Source organism: Acanthopagrus latus, chromosome 13 (genome assembly GCF_904848185.1).
Source record: "Acanthopagrus latus isolate v.2019 chromosome 13, fAcaLat1.1, whole genome shotgun sequence".
Lineage (NCBI taxonomy): Eukaryota > Metazoa > Chordata > Actinopteri > Spariformes > Sparidae > Acanthopagrus > Acanthopagrus latus.
Window position 1 is genome coordinate 6,161,418 of NC_051051.1, and position 23,519 is coordinate 6,184,936.

The following is a 23,519-nucleotide window of genomic DNA, read 5'->3' on the forward strand; positions in this document are numbered from 1 at the left end:
ATCAATAACAATTGTAAACTTTTATATGCAGAGTCATATCATCATAATTATTATTATTGGTGTTTTATTACCCATAATGCAACTGAGCCACAGAGGGACATCACTTGAGGAAATTATAATATTAATATTATTCATATTCATAGTCATACTATTATCGTCATAATTGTTATTATTGCCATTCATTTTACCCATAATGCAAAAAATGCTACACATGCATTCAAACTCCCCAATTATTAAACATGCAAGTATGTGATTTTTATTTTAATATCATCCATAATACCTTAATAATTGTAAATTATGATATTAATATCATTATTATTGGCGTTCATGTCATCATCGTTGTGTCATAAAAGACACGTTACACACATGTTGCGTCACTAACATGCGCCGCCGAGGCAGGAAAGGAGATTTGGGAGATTTACCTGAGAAGTCTGGAGAGGAAGTGAGTCGTGCATTTAAACGCTTATTGTGAACATCTCCAGGCAAAGAAAAAACAAATCGACACGCGTGGCCGAACTACACGCATTCATTTAATCCCCGTGTAGATGCTCTGCGTGTTTCACACAATGCTGCCTCGCTGTGATGTGGTTTAGCCGCCGTTAGCAAGTGTCAGACTCACGTTACAGCCACAAAACTGCAGGACACACACGGGTGAGCGTGTGAGAGCGCGCGCGCGTGTGTGTGTGGCTTACGTTGTTAGCAAGCATCCCGGCTAACGTTAGCTAGCTAACGACCGTTGGGGGACAAATGAAATCGTGTCCGGTCGGGACTACCCCGGGGCTCGTCTCAACAACAAGCCGACTGCAGTAACCCGAAGTTGAAGACAAGTTAGCTGGCAGCAGGGAACATGCAGTGAGCGGTTCTCCTCGTCTCCTGGTCGAGGAACCAAACGGCAGCTCCGTGCCGAGAGGTTCTGGGTCCAGTCGGTAAGTTTGTTTACTATGTGACTCATTTAGCTTTAACGTTAAATCGGTTGAACGTGCTAATGTGGCGTTTAGTTACAAAGTCTCCGAGTTATGTCTGTTAACTGGGCTGAATTAAAAAGCTAGCTACCGTTTTTTTATGTTTTACAAGCTCTCGTTTAAAACAAATGTAAGAGTAGTTAAATATCCACCCTGTTGCTGGGCTTTTGCATTTACAGTTCTATTTGATCTGTGATGGATGTCAAATCAGTCACTTACATTGCATAACTAAACATAAATGCACTAGGTAGTATAACGCCAGCCTGTTTTTTACAGGCACAAGATTCACATTACTATAATGTTGTGTTTATAGGTTTAGTTCTGTCCTCTCCCACAACAGTGAATGCAACACGCATATGTAAATACTCTAAAATGTCCAACAGCGGGGCATTAGGTTCATGATATGAGTAATGGGCATGTGTGTGCAAAAACTGAAAAAAACAAAAAAAAGTGTTGACGTTGTTAATGCGCTGGTAAAGCTTGTGAGCTTTAAACTAATGATGTGAGTGACTTGTGCCAGTTAACAGACTGGCAGCAGAGTAATACCACTCACTGATAACTTTATGTACATGGGGTTCACTGACAAATAAAATGAATCTTTAGTTAGCATTATCAGTTACTATCTACTCCGCATCATGGTGATGGGAAGTCTACACTGAGAGTAAGTAGTAACTGAACACACCTCAGGAAAAGAGGCGGAAACAAAACCTTGTTAATTTTTGTTATGGCAAAATACACTAGTGGGTGGTCAAAGTAAAATAGACTGATGTGATGGCCAATGTGATACAGATGAGCTTTAGAAATTCCAGGTTATGAATATGTAGCCAGTGTTAAATTTGAATTGATCATTAATTTTGGTGTGAATTTCTCAATACAGGGCTTGTATCAGATGGAGGACAAATTCACTGCAGCGACCTCCTCTGCTGATTTTGAAAACTCTGCTGCTATGCCTTCTCTTGGACCGGTGTTGTAAAGTTGGTAGCCATGGCTTTTCGCAAGGGAGACGAGCTACCGGGTGACACCAAGGATTTAGCTCCCCTACCCGGGCATTTGTCCCGATGCAGCCATGATGACATTACGGAAGAGCTTCAGCCTGATATGATGAACCCTGCGGTGAAATCGCAGAAATCTGGCCGGTTTAGGCGGACTGCTCTGACATTTTTTGGAGTCCGTAAAAGTATCTGTATTTTGCCCAGTTTTTTCGGTGGAAGGAGTAAAAATCCGAGCAAGTGGTCTTCCAAGAAAGGCCTTGCCAAAAGCAGAACGCATGATGGGCTCTGTAAGGTCAGTCGCGATGACAATCTGAGATGTGCGTACACCTCAGCTGGAGACCTTGCGTACCACAGCCAGAGGGACGCTGCTGGAGAGCTCCACAGCTGCTGCCACAATGAATGTAGTCACCCCGCTGCTGATCAGAAATCACTGACTCTCACTCGGCAGAGAAAAGGTTTGAGGGGTCTCTTCAACAGTTTTAAGTATCACAGGAACCACCGAAATGTTGGATTGGATAAAACTGAAATGATTGCAATGACTCCTCACTGCAAGAAAGAGGTGCCTGTTGTCCAGGACAACGCCAACCAGTTTGTCACAGAGTGCCTGGTACCTGAGCCTGATGTGCCTGATTTCGCAGATGTTATATGTGATATTTCCATTGGTCCTGAATGTATTGATGCTGATGCGACGGCATTGGAGAACAGTGAGGAGCAAGAAAGCCCAAAGTCTGAGCTTGATGATGAGATGTGTGATGATCAAGTGGAGGAGATGAATTCGGTGGCCGTTTGTGAATACGAGGAGATCTCTAGAGGAGACAGCGAGCCTTGTCTGAATCTTCATACCATGTCTGAGCCTATACTGAAGTCTGACACACCCGCCGGCTCATCGGAGCAGCTAAACATGATTTTTGGAGACGTTGCATCGTTAAAGAGCTTTGATTCACTCACCGGCTGTGGGGACATAATTGCAGATCAAGAAGATGACAGCATCACAGAGAGCACCGTTTCTGGAGAAAGGAGCAGAAACGCAGGAAAAAGGGCCTCTTGTTTTCTCACTTATCAGGGTGGCGGTGAAGAAATGGCCTCCCCGGAAGATTTGGATGAGGAGTGTCTTGATGATTTCTGGGTAAATAACGAGTCAGAGGACATTTGTTACACCTGCACCCAAGACCACACAGATATGACTGCTGACCTGACAAGTTCTCACAATATGGACTTAGTCAACAGTAACAGTGCGCCGCAAGCCAGTGCTATGGACAATTCTTCAATCGCTGATGTGTTAACCCCTCAAAGCGAGCATCAAGAGTCAGTTCCAAATAGCGACGAGGGCTACTATGATTCCACTACCCCTGGGCCAGACGACGGACAAGAAAAAACTGACAGACTTAGGACAGACAGACTGCCCAGGGACAGTTACAGCGGGGATGCCCTCTATGAACTTTTTGCACCTGATGAGAGTCTCATCAGCCCACATTATGAAAACAAAGCAAAACTGCCTGGCTCAAATCAGTGCGAGTTTATAAGTGAGGTAGTTGGTGTGGCAGATTCTGCCTTTGTTCCAGACATGAACCGATTACAAATAAATGCTGAACGCTATCAAGTTCACGAATTCCTAGAGCGGCCGAGCTCATGCAGTAAATCCTCAGAGTCGGCGCAAATTGTAGTCGTTCGGCAGGAAATCGGCTCAAATAAAAACTGTAACTTGAATTCAAAATCCCAAGCATCAATCAACAAGAATGATACAGAACCCGATGTGTTTGATGGAAAGGACCACATGCCTCCTTCCACTGAAAAAAGAGCAAAATCGACAAGCGCAGATTGTGAGAAAAGACACAGCAGCATATCGTTCGGCAGCACGTCCGACCCAGATTTTGAAACATTTTGCGAACCCAAAGAGCAACATCTTGAGGAAAACAAGCCCGTGGCTTTACCATACAGAAATATCAACCCTCAGTCTCCAGATCGTAGCAATGATGTAGACGATGGACAAACTGTGAGTTTCTCTCAAGCACTCGTGGACTACACGAAGCACTCTGAGATGCTGGGTAACTTGCAAAACGACGACGAGGATGATTTGGAGACTAACTCTGCCTTCACCCCAAACATGCAGGCCTTACCTACCATAGTCACATTCGATGTAGTGGATATGCATAATGAGGGTGAATACGATGAGCAGATTCAAATGGAGCTGGAGGAAGACATCTCGTCACCATATCAGGAATTTGAAGAAAGCTACCTGCAAAAAGACGCATTTGCCGAATGTGACTATCAAATGTTAGACCTGTATGAACAGAACCTGATCAGTAACACATGGGCGATAGCTAGTCTCCCCCGGCACCTAGGCCTTACAAGAGTGACTCAGTCCATGCCTAATCCGTTGTCTCTAGACAGAAGAAGCAGGTCCCTGGACACAGAAAGCCTTGAGATGCCTGACACATACAGAGAGAACAGAGCTGCTGTCATTTCTTGTTCTCAAACTGAAAAGGACTCTGAGAGGGATTCCTCACCATATTACAAAAAGAATGTACTCATGTCTGCACCAGAGGTTAGAGACAGTAGCAGCATTATGGCCTTATCATGGCAAACAAGGTCAGAAATGGCTTTAAGCCTTCCTCTGGGGGATGGGGAAATCACTGAAAGTGTGCAGGGTCTCAGTCAGTCACAAGTAAAACAGAAAATGTTTTCCAGTTCATCCAGCAGTGATTTTTCTGATGGCAAACCGCAACACCTTTGCTCTGATATGTCAAACAGAGTGTCCTGTGATTTAAGTCCTCAGAATACAGAGCTGTACAGCAGGCAGTGTCACCATCCACTGCAGTCAGATTCGGGTTCACCCCATAGCACCTTTGTTTATGCTGGAATGATGGAGCAGGTGTCCGATGGCTTGGATGAGGATATATTTTGTAATGCTGCCACTAATTTGCAGTCATATAATCAGTGTGGTAAAAGCAGACCAGGGGCTTGTAGGGAGGGAGTATCACACTCTGGGAGTCCCGTGAAGACAGGTGTGTCTAAAGAAATGGCCGTCCTCAGTGAAACCAGACAAGCCAGGGATGTGGCAGCCTGCAACAAACTCCCCTAGGCAACCTTTGATTGAAAAGTCATACAGTTAGCATTAAGATCACATTTATGTGAGTGCTTTTTTTTCCGTTACATCCAAAGGAGTAATTGTTGCTTAATTTGTACTACTTGCACAACCGAGTCCTTCGAAGAGTTGTTGCACACTTTGATAGACATGAATTTGAAAACCATGTGCCATCATGCGATGTCGAGCACAACGCTGTCTTATTGGGAAGTCAAAAGGGATTTTCTGCATTTGCACAGTAACCATTGTTTGCTTCACACACATCACATGTTAGTCCACTGAAATTATTCTAGCAAGTACTTGTTTTGTTTGCAATCAAAAGTGCACACAGATTCATCTCATTAAGCTATTCAGTTTTACTAGAATGTAGCCTCAGTTTCCAGGTCTCTATCGTAATACCACACTTTGTTTATTAGGTATTCGCTTGCCTGGTTTCCATAGGGCAGACAAAATGGTGCTACCCCAGTCCTGCGTACTTTTCCCCTGAACACTCGTATGCTTTAAGTGCCAGCTTGTGGTTGTGTTGGTTGCTTTTCCACTGCCTCGGTTTGCACCAGTAAGGTTTATGTTGGCCTGTCAGGATGCTCAAATTCAGCATCTGTGGCTGTTTTCTTAGCTTGTCTGATTTCAGGCCAGTAGTATCTCAAAGGGGAACATTACAGATTAAAGACTTGATTAGTAGATTGAAAAAAAAAATATTGCCAATTGTTTAATAAGTGATTAATAGTTTTGTCTTTTTTTTTAGGCAAAAATCTTCTGCTTTTTTTGTCATCAGGATTTGGACTGTTAGTTGAACAAAGGAAAACCTTTCAATATGTTACTTTGGACTTTGGATCTTTTTATAGACAAAAAAAGAGCAGTCGTAAAAAAAAATGCAAAAAACAATTGTGAAAATAGTCGTTTCCTCATCAGAGTGAAATAGCTCAGTCCACATTATAAAACATAATTTGATACCTTCATGACATACATTTAAAATACATTACGCTGTTATTGCATTAAGCTTAATCTCAAAATATCAATAACATGTAGTTTTTCCGCTCAGGCCAGAACAGGATCTGAAGGTAGGGGGGAAATGTACAGATGGACCGATAGTTCTTATATCTTTAACTTAAGCTGCAATTTCAGTTACACACTGTAGATAGATAGCCTTAGTACTTTCATTCGCATAGCACATTTCACACACACACTGAATGCAGTGCATAGAAACTGCCATTTTATCCATGAAATGGTAGGGAAAAAATAGCAAAGATAAAAGGATAGTAGTACCTCAACCTCATCTCAGACTTAGTGTGTTTTGCTTCTGGCCTAACGGCTGTTTTTTTTCCTCTGGTCTCATTTTCATTCAACAGCTTGACCACCTGTGAAATGATGAACTCCATTATCACCATACTGTAAGCTTGTGGAATTAAAAAAAACAAAAACAAAAAACAAGTAGTTTGAGTTTGTTTGGAATCTGGTTTCATTCATTGTTGGTTTGATCAGTCAGAGGTGAAGCTGTCAAATGATGTCTTTTTTTTTGTTCATTTTATAGTGTGATACTGAACAAATGTCAAGGAATTTGTATTTATAATTCTCAGCTTTTTGTACACTGTAACATTGTATTCAGAATGGTTGTTACAAATTGGCAATATTCTTTTCTCTGTTTGAGTTTCCTTCCATTTTTTTATTTTTATTGTTACAGTTACATCTGTGTCGCATTAGGAGACTCTTCTTGAAAATCTGTTACTGTTTTGTCAAAGTAGAACACTGCCTTACACTAAAATAAACACGACGATACATGACTGTTTTCTCACCATTTTCATTTCTCTCACTTGTTGATGATGATGATGTTGGATCCAAGGTTTATTTCAGCATTCAGGAGGCCTAAAAAGGGCACTAATGCTTATAAATACACATTTACCTGATAACTATTAGCAGTGTAGAGTTTGCATGAATACCTAAGAAGAACATGTGCAAAAAAACCCAACAGCACACAGTTTAGAGACGCGCCATATAGATAATTTATGATTACTTATTTCTACGACACCAGGCTGAATGGGAATTACTCTTAAGAGAGCTTGCATAAAGTCACTCAGTGTAATGGGAATAGACATTGTATTAGAAATTTCAGTGCATAGTAAATGTTAGTTATATCTCCAGTTCCTCCATGAGAAGCAAGGACAGATCTGGTTTATCAGGACCCTTATTTTCACGAGGCAGCATTCTCACAGACATGCATGGAAAATACATGACACTTCTCAAACTAATGTTCCGAGCCATAAAGAAAAAGCATCATGAAAAAGCCCTGCGTTGTTGTTACTGTTGTTGTTATTGATGATGATGATGATGATGATGATGATGAGACGCCAGGTTGAAGAAGCGGAAATCACGTTTGTAACGGTGCACTGACCCTGGTGTCTTTTTCACAGCTGAGGTTACTTGTTTCCTTCGCGCTATCTGGCAACCCGGACCAAACTGCGACAGCGCCAATGGCAGCAAAACATAACTGTTACAGGCGAGGAGGATGACAGCAATAAGGTGAGATGAGCACCGTTAGAAGGCAACGATGGCAGCGACGTACGTGCAGGTTGTATAGAGAATCGTGTCGCGTTGCTCCGGTTTCACCTTCCTCTGATATACGAAACGATCGTCAACTTTATCTCAAGTTACTGTAGTATTCCGGCAAATATGTTGGCAACACGCTCAGCAGCTAAAGCTAACGAACGTTAGCTACTTGACGTCTGTGTTAGCCCGTGGAGGCACTAAGTTGGATGTTATTACAGTATGTTAGCTAACTGCCTAGCCGTGATATCGTTCACTGAATAGGGACCGATGATACCTGACAACGCTCTTGGTTATAATTGGCCTGAAATAACTAATTTTTTCGCTCTGTAGCCATTTTCCACCCAGATAAACCGACATTAGCCGGTTAGTTTGTGTAGCTTAAATGTTTACTCTCCCGCAGCTAGCTAAGTAACGGTACACTAGCTTGCTAGCATATGCTAACCGTTACTCGGGGCCTAAGGGTATCAAACCAGTTATCTCTCATTTAATTAAATCATAAAGCTGACTGCGTGTTCAGCAGTGATCCTATTACGTTATACGAAAAAGTACACTGCAAGTGTGAGGAATCTTTAACTGTCAAATTATTTAACCTTCCTACCATTTCGTCCCTCTCAACTCATGATGCTGTAGCTAATGATATCAAGAACTTCATTTTATTGTATTGACGTGTCAGCTTACTTAGCTGATGGATGCAATGATAGCTCAGTCCAGCTAAGTTTATTCACCTGTTCAGCAGGTGTTCTGTATGGTCACTGTCATTGGGGTCAATGCAGTGATTGAATTTGGATGCACACTCACGTAGTTTGCTTTTAAGTAAAGGCAAAAGTGGCTTCATGTGAAAACACAGTGGAGTCCTTACTTTCTTGTTTACCTACTCATAATGTGCTTCTGCTGAAATGATCATTACTGCAGTTCCTAATTTCTAGCTTGAACTGTGCTTAACCTATAGAATTTTAAAAGCCTGTGAAAGTTAATTAGTACTGAAAACCTCCACAGGTGGAAGCTGTCAGTAGAGTAAATTGATGTGGTGATTATGACATACAGTAGATATTAAGGAATGGGGAAAGATGTCATGAAGTATAAAGAAGGTTGCTGCCCAAGTCAGGAGCATCTGTGACATTTGTTTCCTCGTTCATGTTTTCATTAACGGATGATGATTTGTGATTTGTGATGCAAGACAATGATCCTTTTTGTGTTTTGTCTCTTTGAGGAGACACTGGCAAACGTGTACTCTAAGAGATGTTTAGATTAATCATCCATGTGTCTTAACAGTTAAGTACTCTGGAGTGACTTGTTGCTGATTTTCAGTATACAATAATAAATGTCTACTTTTCCTCCTGCTTTGCTTTAAGCAAGAGTGTGACAGTATGCCTCCATTGCAAGCAAACATGATGAGCGACAGCTGTCCACGAATATTAAAGCTAAAAAATACTCTGCAGTTATACCATATGATGAATAAACACACCCTTTTGTCACTGAGGCATCTGTCATGTCTCTTGACACGTCAGAGCACATAGCGTACCAGGGACATATGGAGGATTTTGGTAGCTGTTTGTTGGTGTCAGTCCTCCACAAACGTAGTATAACACCAGCCAGGTTTCAAAATGTCTATTGTTGCAGTAAAGATGGATGTCAGATGGGATTATTGTACATCAGATAATAAGATTATTTTGTTTTTAATTGGTTCCATGTTCTAGATGACAGTTGACTATGACTTTCTCTTGGTAATGGTAAAGCATGTTCCTTTCCAAAAAGCTACTCTCTTATGTATGTTTGTATGTATGAATGTGTGTGTGTGTGTGCGTGCGTTTTCCAGCTCAGTAGATAAGTGGTTTCTCAGCCAGATAACCTTCACATGCCCTTATGACAGAGCTCACTCTTAAAGGCAGCCTTTCAGCCTCCGTAATAATGACTTGTTCAGTGTGTTTCATTCTCTGATTGGTCTGTCTCAACTGCTGGATTTTGAACAGCAGCGGCTTCACTGAACTCCAAATCTGTCAGTCTGAATTTAAACATATCTGACAAGGCTCTCGCCATTGTGCAGTTAATGTCCGTGCTTCACTGTGGATACTATGTAGGGTCAGCAATGTAAAAGATGGCTTAAAGACCGTGCTTCACTTGTTGCTATGAAACAGAGCTACACGAGTCCGTGCATGTGCAGGGATAGTCTGGAGGCCTTGCTGAGTCTAAGCCTGCGAATCTGGAGGTGGAAGGGAAAGGATTGAAAAAGCTCTGCTCCCTTAAACATGTTCCGGTGTGGTCATAAAATGTCTCTTATGTGGAAGTGGGCTGTGAGTTGAGCTCAACAACAGTACTGCAATATCTCTCCTTTGTCAGGTTATGTTGTAAATGTTCAAGCCTTTTTTGCTTCATCTTTGTCATACAAGTTTTGATCAGTGGTAAAACAGTTTGCATCAGTGATGCTGTCAGCTTACACAAACTCTGACATTAAAACTGTGCATTTGTAGCTATAGGTGGATGCTTAAAATATCAATTAACCATCAGGATCTTCCATAAATATCAGACTTGTTTGTTAATTGTCATGTTGAAGTGGAAATTTCAGATATTGGTCATCATTTGTTTTATAAACACATTTAAGTGTCCAGACTGACCTTTCATTTTCACTGGTCAGCACCGATAGAAGTCTAAGTAATGTTATTTATTAATGTAAAATATGCTGCCTGGAGAGCTTTAGTGTAGAGTTGTAGTGTAGCTGTAAGTGTTCTGCATTTACTGACTGCCTGAAGAGAGATGATGAGCTGTGTTTGTGTTAGTCGTGACTGGTAAAAAGGAGTTAGCTGATGACAAGGCTGTGTTGCTAGGCAACGCACATCATGGGCTGCGCCTCTTGAAGCTCGAAGCTGGCTGTATTCTGCTCTCTGCAAGACTGGGGGAAAGTGCAGTGCAGTCTCGCGTTTCTATTCACTAACACACTTGTTATTAAGATGATTTGATTACCAATATCCATATGTAAGAATGCACACCTGGAGCTGTTGACAGTGTTGCATTATTACAGCACAGGCCACCCCAAAGTCCTGCTCTGCTTTATCATAAAATAGCTTTGTTCTCTGAGGAATCCCATTCGATTCAAGTAGTCTGGAGGCGCAGGGATGTACTGTTCAGCCCACACTTTGTCTCAGGTTATCTTAACACGTGCACTAACACTATGTGTGTCTGGCTCAAATGTTACTTGTGGACCAAGACTATTGTGCTCTAGACACGGGGGTTATTCTGCAGTACATTAATAGGTTTTCTATGTGGAGAAGGATATTCATTTTAAAACCTGTAAACCAGAGACACAGGGAAAGTTGGGTGGAGACTGTCGTCTGTTGTCTCTATGTTTTTCCATATTGCATCACCAGGAGGAGATCGGCAAAAGCATCTTTTTTGTTTCGATGTATTTTAGTATATATGTTCATTATGAAAACGTACCAAAGTGAGTTGATGTGTGTAGGGTTGCAACTATTATTATTTTAATTTTCAATTAATCTGATAATTGTTTTCTTGATTTGATGTTTACAAACAGTTTACTAAATGACTGAATTCCCCTTTTTTACTAAAAAAATTACTCAAACTGATTAATCGATTATCAAAATAGTTTAGTTAGGCCAACATTGAAAACACACAGGACAAAGGGCCCCAAGGACAAGGATTAAAAGAACACTGGATTGTAGCACTGTTCAAATGCAGATGCTTTCACCACCTGTCATTAGTAAATATCCACAGTTTTGTTCAGATTTGTTGGGAACTCTCGCTGCATACCAACAACCCCGCAAACAAGTTCACACATGCAACACTGCTGAAGATGCTTTGTTAGAGTTTGAATGTGCACTTAGTTACAGCCTACGGATTTAAGTACATAATTGGCTGTTAATTTGTTGGAGTAAATGGACTTGTAGGAGTGACTAACATTTAAGTCAGAACAGGGGTGGCAAATGAAAAGTATGGTTGACATTGCAGACTGTTTAACCAACCAGTGCTCCCTCCAAAAATGCAAATGAGACCAAAGACTAGATGTGAATAGTGTGTGACCACTAACACCAGAATACAGTCAGAGAGAGAAAGAGCAGTCCCTTGCATGGGCTGCTGTGGTTTTGTAAGTAACTTGTTTACTTGGATGGCTGACAGATATGTTCCATTTGGCTGATTCTGTCACTTACCGCAGATTGCAGTTTCCCACAGGTGAAGCTTTTATTGGTTTACTGCAAGTGGGTTGGACATTATGAGGACGTGATGTTTTCGTGAGAATTCAGTGTTTTCTCACACAGTTAGTTTCTGCTGTTGGACGACTTAACAAGTATGAGAAAGACAAATATTACACCAACAGTCATTTCCAAGATGCAATGCAGCCATGATTAAAATCTACATTTTAAAATTACAATCTCAAAATTAACATAAATCCAGGTTAATGACAACAGGTCTGCTCTGTAATTGGCTAAAGTTTTTAAAAAAAAAAGGACCAGAGGTTGTCTGTTTTCTTCACATACTGACCCTGACCTTTAGCAGTAGCTCATAGCTTTGCAAAACACTGAATCACTAAGCCAGCGTTTTTAAGAATTTCACACTGTGCAGGCCGTTTATTTTGGGAGAGAAAAACACGGTTATAGTCCGCAGGGAGGGCTGAAATTAAGAGAAGATGTGTTTACCAATTTAACTTTCCTAATGTGGACTTTGACAGATGACTTAGTTCTAAAGCTGACCCTAAAGCTTATTTAGCATATCTTATAAGCATATCTAGGACCTACTTAGCGGTATTTGACAACCTATGAATGAGACTCAGTGATAAGCTATCTTTTTCCAGATTGGCTCATTGTAGCATTAAGTAAAGCTCAACACATTTTTCTAATTGAAATTTTCCATTTTGTTTTTGCTCTCTTTCAGGATCTAATAGTTTAATTTGCCTGCCCACATAGGGGACACCGTGTGACTTTGGCTCTAAACAGAGAGCCTGTAGCGCTGAAGTCCAGCACTGAGTATGATTCCCTGGTTTCGGTGGAGGTGAGGAAGCATGGGGTGGAACTCTGAGGTGTCAAGACGAAAGTGATGACAGTATGGTCCATGGTGGAGAAGCTCAAAATGGAAAAACGCCCATGGAGGGAGGAGAACATTAACTCAAACGAGGCTCAGCAAGCCACTGACGATTCTGAGGATGGAAGCAGCTCAGAAAGTGAATCTGAAGAGCAGCAACTTCAGAAGGTTCAGGTGAACAACAGTGGCTGTAAGAAGAAGGACCCCTTGGCCGTCACAAAACCCCACCGACAGCTCTGCCGCTCTCCATGCCTAGACCAACCCAGTTTTTCCCAGAGTAGCACTGTGCAAGATTTTCGTGAGGATGAGACTAGTGCGGGACCAGGGATCAAGTCTCCCAGCAACAGAGAGTATCAGACGAAGATGGATTTTGCTTTGAAGTTGGGCTATTCAGGAGAGCAGGTGGAAACAGTGCTCAACAAGTTGGGGGCTGCTGCGCTTATCAATGACGTCCTTGCTGAGTTAGTAAGGCTTGGAAACAAAGTAGAGCCTGAACCTCAGCCTTGCAGCAGTACGGCCATCACACCAATATCGCGGACCCCCTGTGTTAAAGAGACTGTTAGTCCAGAGGTGTCAGTGGAAGATTCTGACTCTGTGGATACCTTTGATAACCTCAGGCCCATCGTCATCGATGGCTCAAATGTGGCGATGAGGTAAGACACCAACAAGCATTCGCTCGTATTGAATTTGTCAGTGCTTTCTTCAGAACATACTTCTGCTCTGAAACTTTTGCCTCTAATGGATGTCCTTTTATGACATTTAAGTAGACCTCATACCATATTTTTTTGTTTTGTAGCCATGGAAACAAAGAGGTATTCTCTTGTCGTGGTATCCAACTTGCTGTTGAATGGTTCTTGGAGAAAGGACACAAAGACATCACTGTGTTTGTCCCTGCCTGGAGAAAGGAACAGTCGAGACCTGATGCACTTATCACAGGTAGTAAAGCTTTTTTATTACTTAAGTTATACTTGGTAGTTTTAAAGTATGTGTTGATATTTACTGTTGGACAGTAACACTCAACCTACATCATAGAAGAGTAATACGGTATTTGCGTATGTGACTGAAACATTACCTTGTGATTTGGTCAGTGTCAGTAGGCAGAAAGTGCTAGGACATGCTCCACTATGGATTCATTGACAAAATACTATAATATGCCTTATGAAGACTACTGATATTCAAAATGTATTGTGAAATTTGTTTTGGTTATGTTTAATGGAATTATTATGAGCCGTTAATGAAATATTCGTAACAGTCCAACTTCTTCCCAATTCCTCTTTCAGATCAAGAAATACTACGCAAGCTGGAAAAAGAAAAGATCCTGGTTTTCACCCCATCTCGGAGAGTTCAAGGCAGGAGAGTGGTGTGCTATGATGATCGCTTCATAGTGAAGCTGGCTTATGATTCTGATGGAATTATCGTATCAAATGACAACTACAGGGACTTGCAAAATGAGAAGCCAGAGTGGAAGAAGTTCATAGAGGAGCGTCTCCTAATGTACTCATTTGTCAATGACAAGTAAGAAACCATAATGCATTCTTATGTGGGCCAAATGATGGAAAGATGCACTCTAAGACTCCTTCAGTCTGTGAGTACAGCCATAGATGAGCTCTGCTAAAAAAAGAAAATGTGTCTTCCTCTACAACACAAATGATTTGTATCTCAAAGTTGGTTAGCAACTGTTTTTCTGTTGTTTATTTAGTCATTAATTTGTGGAACAGAGTCTTTATGATGAAATTTATAAAGCTGACATTTAGTAATGATATATTTTGAATAGGTTCATGCCACCTGATGATCCACTGGGAAGACATGGTCCAAGCTTAGAAAATTTCCTTCGCAAGCGTCCTGTTGTTCCAGAGCACAAAAAACAACCCTGCCCCTATGGTAAGTTCCCTAAATATCTTTTTAAAGCCTTGTCTGAATCATTTTTGTCAGTGCAAGTTAAGTTAATAATTTTATTTTGATTCTACTCTTTCTTTGATCAAGGAAAAAAGTGCACATATGGACACAAGTGCAAGTACTATCATCCAGAGCGTGTCAACCAGCCCCAGCGGTCAGTGGCTGATGAACTCCGGGCCTTTGCCAAACTGTCTGCGGTGAAGACAATGAGTGAGGGGGCGTTAGCTAAATGTGGCACTGGCCCTATAACTGTAAAGGGGGACAGCAACTCTGAGGCCAAACGTGTGGCACCCAAACGTCAGTCTGACCCCAGCATTCGCTCAGTTGCCTGTGAACCTCCAGAGGCACTGTCCATCGCTAGGAAGTCTGAGACAAATTCAGTGCCTTCCCTTGTGTCTGCTCTCAGTGTGCCCACCATGCAGCCTGCCAAGAGCCACGCAGCTGGGGCCTTGAACACACGATCAGCCAGCAGCCCAGTGCCAGGGTCTTTGCAGTTTGCACACAGTTCTCTGGAGCACATGTCTAGTGTACAGTACCCACCTATTTTAGTTACTAACAGTCATGGCGCCTCTGTTACATACAGTGAACAGTTCCCAAAGTATGACTCAGTTAGTGACCATGGATATTATTCACTGCACAGTGATTTTTCAAACATGAGCATGAGCAGCATGCATAATGTCGACAGTTTCTGTAGCATGGAGCACGAGCATGGTGTGTATCAGAGAAATCCCAGCCACTGCCCTGAGTCCTGCCTCAGCCATTCAAACAGTGACTCGTTCTCCTCTTACGGGGACCTGTACCCAAGCTCTGTGGACAGTAGCTTAGAGGAGAGCATGAAGGGGCAGCAGCAGTCTCCTGCACAAGGTAGGATGCAGGCTTTCTCCCATGGGTTTCGGCATGAAGCACTGACACGGGTACAGAGTTATGGACCAGAGGAACCCAAGCAGGGCACCCGTAAGCAGTCTGGGTCTCATCTAGCACCACACATCCAGCATGTTGCCGTGGGAGCCAGGTCCAGCTGTCCTGGAGACTATCCCCTCACTCAGAATGTCCTCCCACCTTTGTCCTCACAGCCCACACGGTCTCTTGGTATGACTCGAATGGACAGTATATCAGATTCAAGGCTATATGATAGCAACCCAATGAGACAGAGGCGACCGCCACTGTGCCGTGAGCAGCATGCCAGCTGGGACCCTCTGCCTTGTGGTAATGAGTCCTACGGATATCATTCATATCCACTGAGTAATAGCCTGATGCCGTGTTGCGAGCGGGTGATGGTCCGCAGCATGCCAGACAAGATGGAACAAATCTGGAACTCTCCATGGGAAATGCCATCTTCAGTTGAACATCAAGAGCGGTATGTCATCCCAGACCACCAGTATCAAACATATCGGAACCTTTGTAACATCTTTCCTGCTTACGTAGTCCACTCAGTAATGGAGAAAAACCCACATTTGACGGATCCACAACAACTTGCCGCTGTCATTGTTACAAAACTGAGGTCGTCCCATTGAGCAGTTTATCTTGTTTAACATTCAGAAGTGATGTGATAAGGGAAATACAGATTTTGATTGCAAAGATAGGCACTTGTTAAATGTTGCTGTATGTGCAACATCTGCCCTCAGGAGTTTTTTTTTTAACGTCCCGGATGGGAAATCTGGCAATCGGATTTTACATCACTAAGAGGACATAGAAGTAATCAGCGCAGAGCAAATTTGTCTAATAAGTTTATCTCAAATTGTAAGATGTTTCAATATATTAAAGCAACGTTTTTATATGAAGTGTGGTGCAGTTGATATGAGGTAACACCTTATTAGAAATCTGGTTCATAACACATTCATACTACCTGAGCAGGAGCTGCATAGCTTCTTAGCGCTATATCATATTAAATCCTGTTTCTTTAATTAAATACATGTTGTATAAAAAATATGAACGAAGACCAGAAGTTTTTAGTTTTAAATCATCATCATTTTCATGTAATCACAGGATAAAGTTTCCAGTTTCCAACAATGACAAGACACGAGAAATCAGTAATTTTTGATGATATGCTTCATTGGGTTGCTGGTTGCTATAGCAACTGGGGAAACACTGGAAAATCCAGAAGATGTATCAGAGAGTGAGGAAGGAAGTCAACAAACATGACTAAGCGTTACATGAAATCAACTTGAAAACATTACCTCTTCTCTGATGGCCATTTGAATAACCATTGTAGTTTAAACCTATCTTAAACCATAACCATGTCATTACTAATGCAGTAACAACAACGTAATCAACAAATGTAGCTTTGTAGTGTAATACTGAACCTTTTTCCTCATGTGATACATCAAATTGAACTGAGTTGATCATTAAACAGGCTAACACAGTCAAAATGAGAATAACTTTCACCTCCCACATTTGCCTTATTGAATCAGACATAAGACTACGTCAACATTGGACACCATGTAGCTTTTATCAGGATCTTGTTCAGGCCCTGTGAATGTGTTATGAAAGGCATCTGAAGTGTTTCTGGTGGAACAGGACTATAAATAACCTTGCTTAGGTCTGCCTCTGCTGTAAATAGTTCTTGTGACTTTTTTGTGCATTTCTTTTGAAGATAAGTAAAAGGGAGGTAGCTACATACCTCACAGCATGAACTATGACATTTAATGGCCTTATATCTGAATGACCTCACGCTTTAGTCATTGTCTGAGTGGTTTTGATGAAAGTCTTAGTCATTGAAGCCTCCTATTTTCAAATGTAAAGCACTATCTCAGTATCTAAAGAGATATATTTTCTCAGCCTCACTTAACAAAGCTACTATTTTGGTAGAATTTGACAGTGCACAAAGCAAGCCAAAAAAGAGATTTGACTTGTACACGTGCACATATCTATGTACATATAATCACACAAAAGCCATTATTTCAAAGTCATTAATAAGCTGCTAAATAATGCCAAAAAAAAAATATTTATATAGTGTCAGTACTCTACATAACTTTACATTTTGGTTCACATAATTGATTGGATTATTGGACAAATTAACATCTGTGTTTGGATAATTTCCTATGGTACTGTATAGTTACCTTTCTGATTTTATTGGATGCTATGTCCAGGATTTTCCTATTTATATACTTGTCAAATTTGTTGTGCTGATTCTTTTCAATGTGAAAATATTCAAAGTATCTTTGTCTCAAACAGTAGCTCTAATGGACTCCTTCATGTTGTCAGTTGAGCAGTTTGTTTTCAGGAAGAGGCTGAACTTGTTTCTACTACATTTACATGCACTTAAGTAATCCGATGATTTTCAGCTCCTGTCAGTGACCTAATTTCTTATGCAGAAACAAGAAACCTAGTTTCTTTTATCAGTTTTTGGCATGAAGAGAAACTTGCTTCACCCAGCAATATTCCTGATTGAATTTGGCTGTTTATACACTTCATGAAGGCTTGTTTACTTTGCATGTGCTAGTGTGCATGCTATTTATTCCCATGCATCATTACACTTCGAGTAATTACATCCCATATTGAGTCTATGCTCAACAGACCTATTGATCTTACTATTTTAATGTATATGGGTTAGTTTAGTTTATTAAATGGGCTCAGTCTGTTCCATGATTCCAAATATATGCACCCAGTTAAACATGCTATCCCATGGTAGTGCATCAGTGTCCTTTTACTGAAAAAGGTTCTTAGATAACACATTAGTAACACTCAAAATATGGCAAAAATGTGGAGGAGGGAGGGGAAATATCTGCTCTCTGACAAACCACGTGTAAACTGTGGTTTTAAAGAAATTCGATTGAATGAGTTGTTCAGTTTCATGCCTTAAACCTCATTTCTGACATTTACCTGGTTTCTTATGTGCATGTAAACGTATCGAAACTTTGATAATGATTTTGCCGGGCTGTGAGGTGACAAAGTTAGGGAGAAAAGTTAGTGGTAGAAATGTATTACTAGAGATGGAAACAGTGTTTACCATCACAGAATAAATGTTTGCACAAGGAATTCTGCAACAGACTGAATATTTACCTGATGTTACAGTTGTCAGCTCAACTGATGAGAATCTGTCTGTAACACTTTGGCCTGAGAGTGAGTTAGATATTGGACTTGTTTTGTGATATCTTGTGTGGCGTATGAGGTTTTGATAATTGTTAAAAAAAAAAAAATGAAGCGAATGCTAGAAACCATGTAGAAGATTACATTTACTGTATGGCTTTTTAAAAGGAGGCTGAATTGCTCAAATACAGATGTACAGTACGCATACATGCAGCCAGTCTCCAAGGATCATGGAAGGGTTCGGCTGTGCCTTGCAGCACATTGCTCTCAGGATGCTTTCAGTTTTCTAACTTTCAGTCTTGCCCTGCCAAAAACCAGTGGTTACTGGCAAGAGTCTACTCTGATCTAGTAGTGATATATTTTGTGAAGAATCCTACATGCAACATGTAGTACCTTAAAGTTAGTTATGTACAGTTGAAACGTGGAGATGGCATTGCAGAACTTTGTACTTTTTATGTATATCCTTGTTATGCACCTTGAGATCTAGAAAAGTGGGCTAATAGGGTGAGGCTTTACGTGATGCAGCTTTGGCTAGATGAGGTTGTGTTGGTGTCCACGAGGGTGCAAAGTTTGCTTATCACTTGACTTGCCCAAAGTTTTTATCATATGCTGATTGTCTGGCAGTTGTTGAGCCAGAGATCTTAAATTAGACCTTTTTAATTTTGCCCATACTGGGGCATAAGATTACTAATGCTGGATGCTAATCGCCCCCAGGTCATCAGGTCAAACCTATCACCTATCATCAGCTAAGCATATGCATGCTCCCAAGAGGATCAACTCTTGACTTTAGTGTGAGTTTAATTGCCTTTTCTCTTAACCTCCACCCTCAGGACAAAGTGCTAACATGAAACAGTCATTCTGCAATTGCAGAAAGAGGCGTTGTAACATGTAAAGCCAACCCCAATAGCAAGATCATGCTTTGAGTGCCTTTTAAAGGGAAATGCCACTTAGTTTGAAGATGTGCCCCAAGGACAAATATTGGATTGCATGACTTGAGCATTAAGAAAAAAATGTGGTCAGTATGGTATCACTTGCATGTGAAAAAGAGAATCGCTGAAGTCTCAAACACAAAGTCTAGAAAATTGGCCTCCAATTTGTAGGAAATGGACCAGTGCCAGGCTATGTTTTGATGACATCATACACCCAAATATTTGTCCTTTGGTTTAGGAAAGTGTTTCTAATTAAAAAGAATAATTGCATGAGAGTTTTTTTTTTTAACTGAGTGGTATTACTCTTTGAGGGGGCTTATCATGTGAGCCTGATTTCTGACTCTGACTCTCATTGGTGGTGCTTCAAAAGTATATATATATATATAAATATATATTTCTTTATAATGTTTAGGTACAACTGTGGTATATGAACAGACATAAAGAAAAAAAAAACATTTGAATGTGTTTTGCCCAAATGAATTTTGGGCTATGCTGACTTTGTTTTTTCATGAAAAAAGACAAGGCCACTTAAGGCCGGCTGTCTGTTCATGAGAAGGTGAAACAAACTGCCTAAATGTTTCTTCATGTGAAACAATCAGATTGCAAGGCTGCCGTCAAGGTTGTTTCTGGCATTTGGCTAAAAGTTTGCGCGCCGTCCTTTTTCCTTGAGATTGAAGAATTGTTGTTGATTCTGAGAAAAATGTGTTCTCAATGCAGAAAGACTGCAGCACAGTAGGATCCAAGAAATAACACTTAAACTAAAACCATCAACATGGTTGATGATTGCGAGATCCAGATTAAGAACACTTGTGTTTTGAATTTAATATAGTATCATGATATGGTTCTTATTGTTAGTGAGAACCTTCTTAACTTGAATGCTGGAATAGTCAATTTCCCTAATGAGCTCAAAAGTAGAATTACTTGGCTGTGTAATACTTACTGTAATGTAAGCCCCAATGAAAATCTACCAAAACATGTTCAGGGTTACGTGATTGGATTGTGGGAATACAACTTGCTTTAAAAAGCTAAATCATTAGGTACATTATGTGATGTTCACAAACAGCTGAACCAGTTTATGGCTCAGTAAACTGAAGTATACTCATACATGAAATTAGGATGTTGTGAACAGTACATGAAATTAATGTCACATCAATCTAAATTTTGATAAAACTTCTCCCTAAAATCATCATCAGTCCAGTTAGATTATGGTTTCATAAAGTCACAAGCTTGTGTGTAACTATTTATGGCACAGTGCCACATTTCTGGCACTTCTCTGTAATTAGATGATGGGTTTCAAATGTATTACAGCAAATTCACACTCAGAATACACTGATGGTATCTGCCTGTATCCTAAAGGTTGGACTCTGCTATCACAAATTCTGTGTGGACATCTTTCCCACATGAACAAAAGAAAAGAGCAACGTAGGGATGTGCATTTTATTGTTGTGCCTCTCATTGTTTTTTCTTTCTTTATTGGAAATATCTTAATTATGTCTCTGATCATAACTCTAATTCTTAAAAGATTTTGTCTCCGCTGGGCAGTTGACTACCTCCAGGACAAAAAAAAAACCTAACTTTTGCTACGAAAAGTTTCAATGTTCCAGTATTTTACTGCTTTGCTGAAAGTTTACACTAAAGACCGGAATGGTGGTTCATAGTCCCCACCCTCCCTTTGAAAGTGCCGCAAACAACTAAGCCACAAATGTCTAGAATTGACTTTTGCTTGTTGATACAAATTGTATCTATACCTTGAATGTAACAAAATATGAAATGTATAATATGAAAATAGTTTTATTTAAATAAAGGGGAAAAAAATCAATGCCATAATGTTTGTGACACTGTGTGTCACTGGGAGTAGCCCATTGGTATGTACTAATTCTTACTGGGTACAGTAGTTAACTTACAGGGACATTTACGTGCTACATAAAAGTGCACAGATACCCTGTGTACAGCAGTAAGCATCATGTCCTCTCTGTAAATAGTCACACGTGTGTGTGTATATACATAGAAAGCGATCTGTAAATGTAACAGTAACAGTTACTTCAGTTGTTCGAATACTTAGATAATTTCTGTGTTGTAATCTGTGCACCCTGTTTAAGTGCATCTATTTCCTCTGAACTGACACGTCTGCTTTATGCTATTTTAATGGGAATTCAATATTTTTCAAATATATTTTGCCTAATAAAACATGCCAAAGTTATTCTTGGGTGGCTTTGTCAAAAATATTCTTTTTGTGATTCAACACATGGGTTGTCATGCAATGAGTTCTATATTTCAGGGGACAAATGATTTTCTTTTACACATAGTGTAAACCAAGTGCAACTTGACATCAAACTCAAATCTGTGTCTAGTCTGGTGGTTCAAAACGGTTAAAAGCACATAGCGAAGCTGCAGTGTCTGCAGCATACAGTGCCAGTGTTTCCCCAGATTTGTGTTTGATGTTGAAGATACGGATCCTTTGAAAACAGGAATTTATTGGACTGTTTGATTGTTGATTTAATGACAAACCCTGTATATTGACAAAGCAGAGTTGTGTTGAATTGTGATTTATTCTATTTACTATTAAATTATTCACCAATCGTAATTTCATAATTTTGGGCCAGTTTGCACACTGTTGTTTGGTTTTCAGCTGGCCCTGTGAGAATAAAACTAGTGCTATTTTCAATATATTAATACTGATATTGTCAATATATATTAACTTAAGTTCACTATCAGTTGATCAAGACCAAAGTGAAATGATGAAAATTGGGTCAAACACACATACACACAGTTCTGATCAAATACTTGTTGCTTAGTGTCGTGCTGTTTCTGCTACCATATAATTCAAAAATTGAATTATTTGTGTACAAAATTCCACGACAAGAGGTTACACACATTTGAGCATGACTGCATACATACAGTGTACTACTCAGGTTAAATCACACAAATATTTTAAGTCACACACTTGGTTGTTTTCTAATGTTGAGTGGTCACCTTTCTGAAGTAGTGTCGGTCTCCTGTTTGACTAATGTAAAAAAGGGAAATATAAAGCAAGTTTGTTTGTGTTGTGATGATTTGCAGTATTGTAATCCACACTGGCTGGAAAGCATTGCTTTTATAGACCAAAATATATAAAAATAGACTATTTGGGTCTGTGGGCTCAAACAAAATGTAAGTCTTAATGACAAAATGTGTTTCACTCCATAAATAAAGCAAAATTCTGTTCAAACTGTGTTATATCTTTTTTTGTTTTCTTTACAAAAACACAACTGTATCAAAAGTTTTCTTTGGCAGTCATTTAAGTTATCTACTTGAATTAAACGACACATTAAAGCTTAGAAATTGTGATGTCTGATGTGAAGAAAGGTAAGAAAATATTCTCCCTTGTCATTCATCCCAGTATGTTTATTGATCTGTATGCATAGCTGTCATCCTCTGGAAGTCTATGCAGTGTGTGGATTCTTTTCAAAGACTTTTCTGTACAAACTTTTAAAAAAGTAAAATGTATCAAGTTAAAATTCAGTCATACTGACATTAAATTCAAGACAGTTGACTAAATGGTTCGAAGTCTTAACTGTCTCTTAGAGGTAGGCAGGTAAATAAATGAGAATCAGTGCTGCCAATGAGTCTCAGGGTCATTAGCGGGATGGTATCAGCCCTGTTGAATTAAAAACTACTCTTCATTTTTGTGGATGAATGGGCTAAAAGCTTGAAGTCTATACTTGTATAATTCGTCACAAGTTAGACACCAGCGAGGCCATGTTGTGACTCCAATCCATGAGTGTATGGAAGTTAGAGTTGTGCAACAACTTACACAGTACATGCACACTATCTGCTGGTTAAATGTGGTAATAGCTCAAGGCATGTGTCAGTGAGACACATACACAGGCATGTAAATGATTTTACTTGAATTTCACTGACAGACAATAAAATGATCTGTTAAACTAAAACAAAATCCAAGAATCCCTTATGAAAATAATCCTTTAAATGAGTCTTCAGAGACTCTAAAGCCTTTAAAAGTTGTGGTTACGTGGATAATATTCATTCAATTGGATTTAAATCATTCTGATTAGAG

The 23,519-nt window shown here is 40.1% G+C and overlaps 1 protein-coding gene across 6 annotated transcripts; it reads left to right on the forward strand.

Annotated features, from left to right (window-relative positions):
• The first annotated feature begins 365 nt into the window (after positions 1–365).
• zc3h12b (zinc finger CCCH-type containing 12B) lies at positions 366–21,665 on the forward strand. Of its 6 annotated transcripts, none has more exons than XM_037118538.1 (7): positions 416–442; positions 7,448–7,556; positions 12,465–13,264; positions 13,408–13,547; positions 13,892–14,126; positions 14,386–14,492; positions 14,589–21,665. In XM_037118538.1, exons 3-7 carry the CDS (start codon positions 12,627–12,629, stop codon positions 16,019–16,021), a joined length of 2,553 nt encoding a protein of 850 aa, XP_036974433.1. In that variant the 5' UTR covers positions 416–442; positions 7,448–7,556; positions 12,465–12,626; the 3' UTR covers positions 16,022–21,665. The 6 variants fall into 6 exon arrangements, with proteins under 6 accessions (XP_036974431.1, XP_036974433.1, XP_036974434.1 ...); XM_037118539.1 differs by having other exon boundaries at positions 424–926; positions 7,448–7,605; XM_037118541.1 differs by having other exon boundaries at positions 424–926; positions 7,448–7,595.
• The last annotated feature ends 1,854 nt before the right edge of the window (positions 21,666–23,519 follow it).

What these genes read in the sequence shown, in the direction of transcription:
- zc3h12b (XM_037118536.1), top strand. Translation starts at nt 1,947, where the DNA reads ATGGCTTTTCGCAAGGGAGACGAGCTACCGGGTGACACCAAGGATTTA.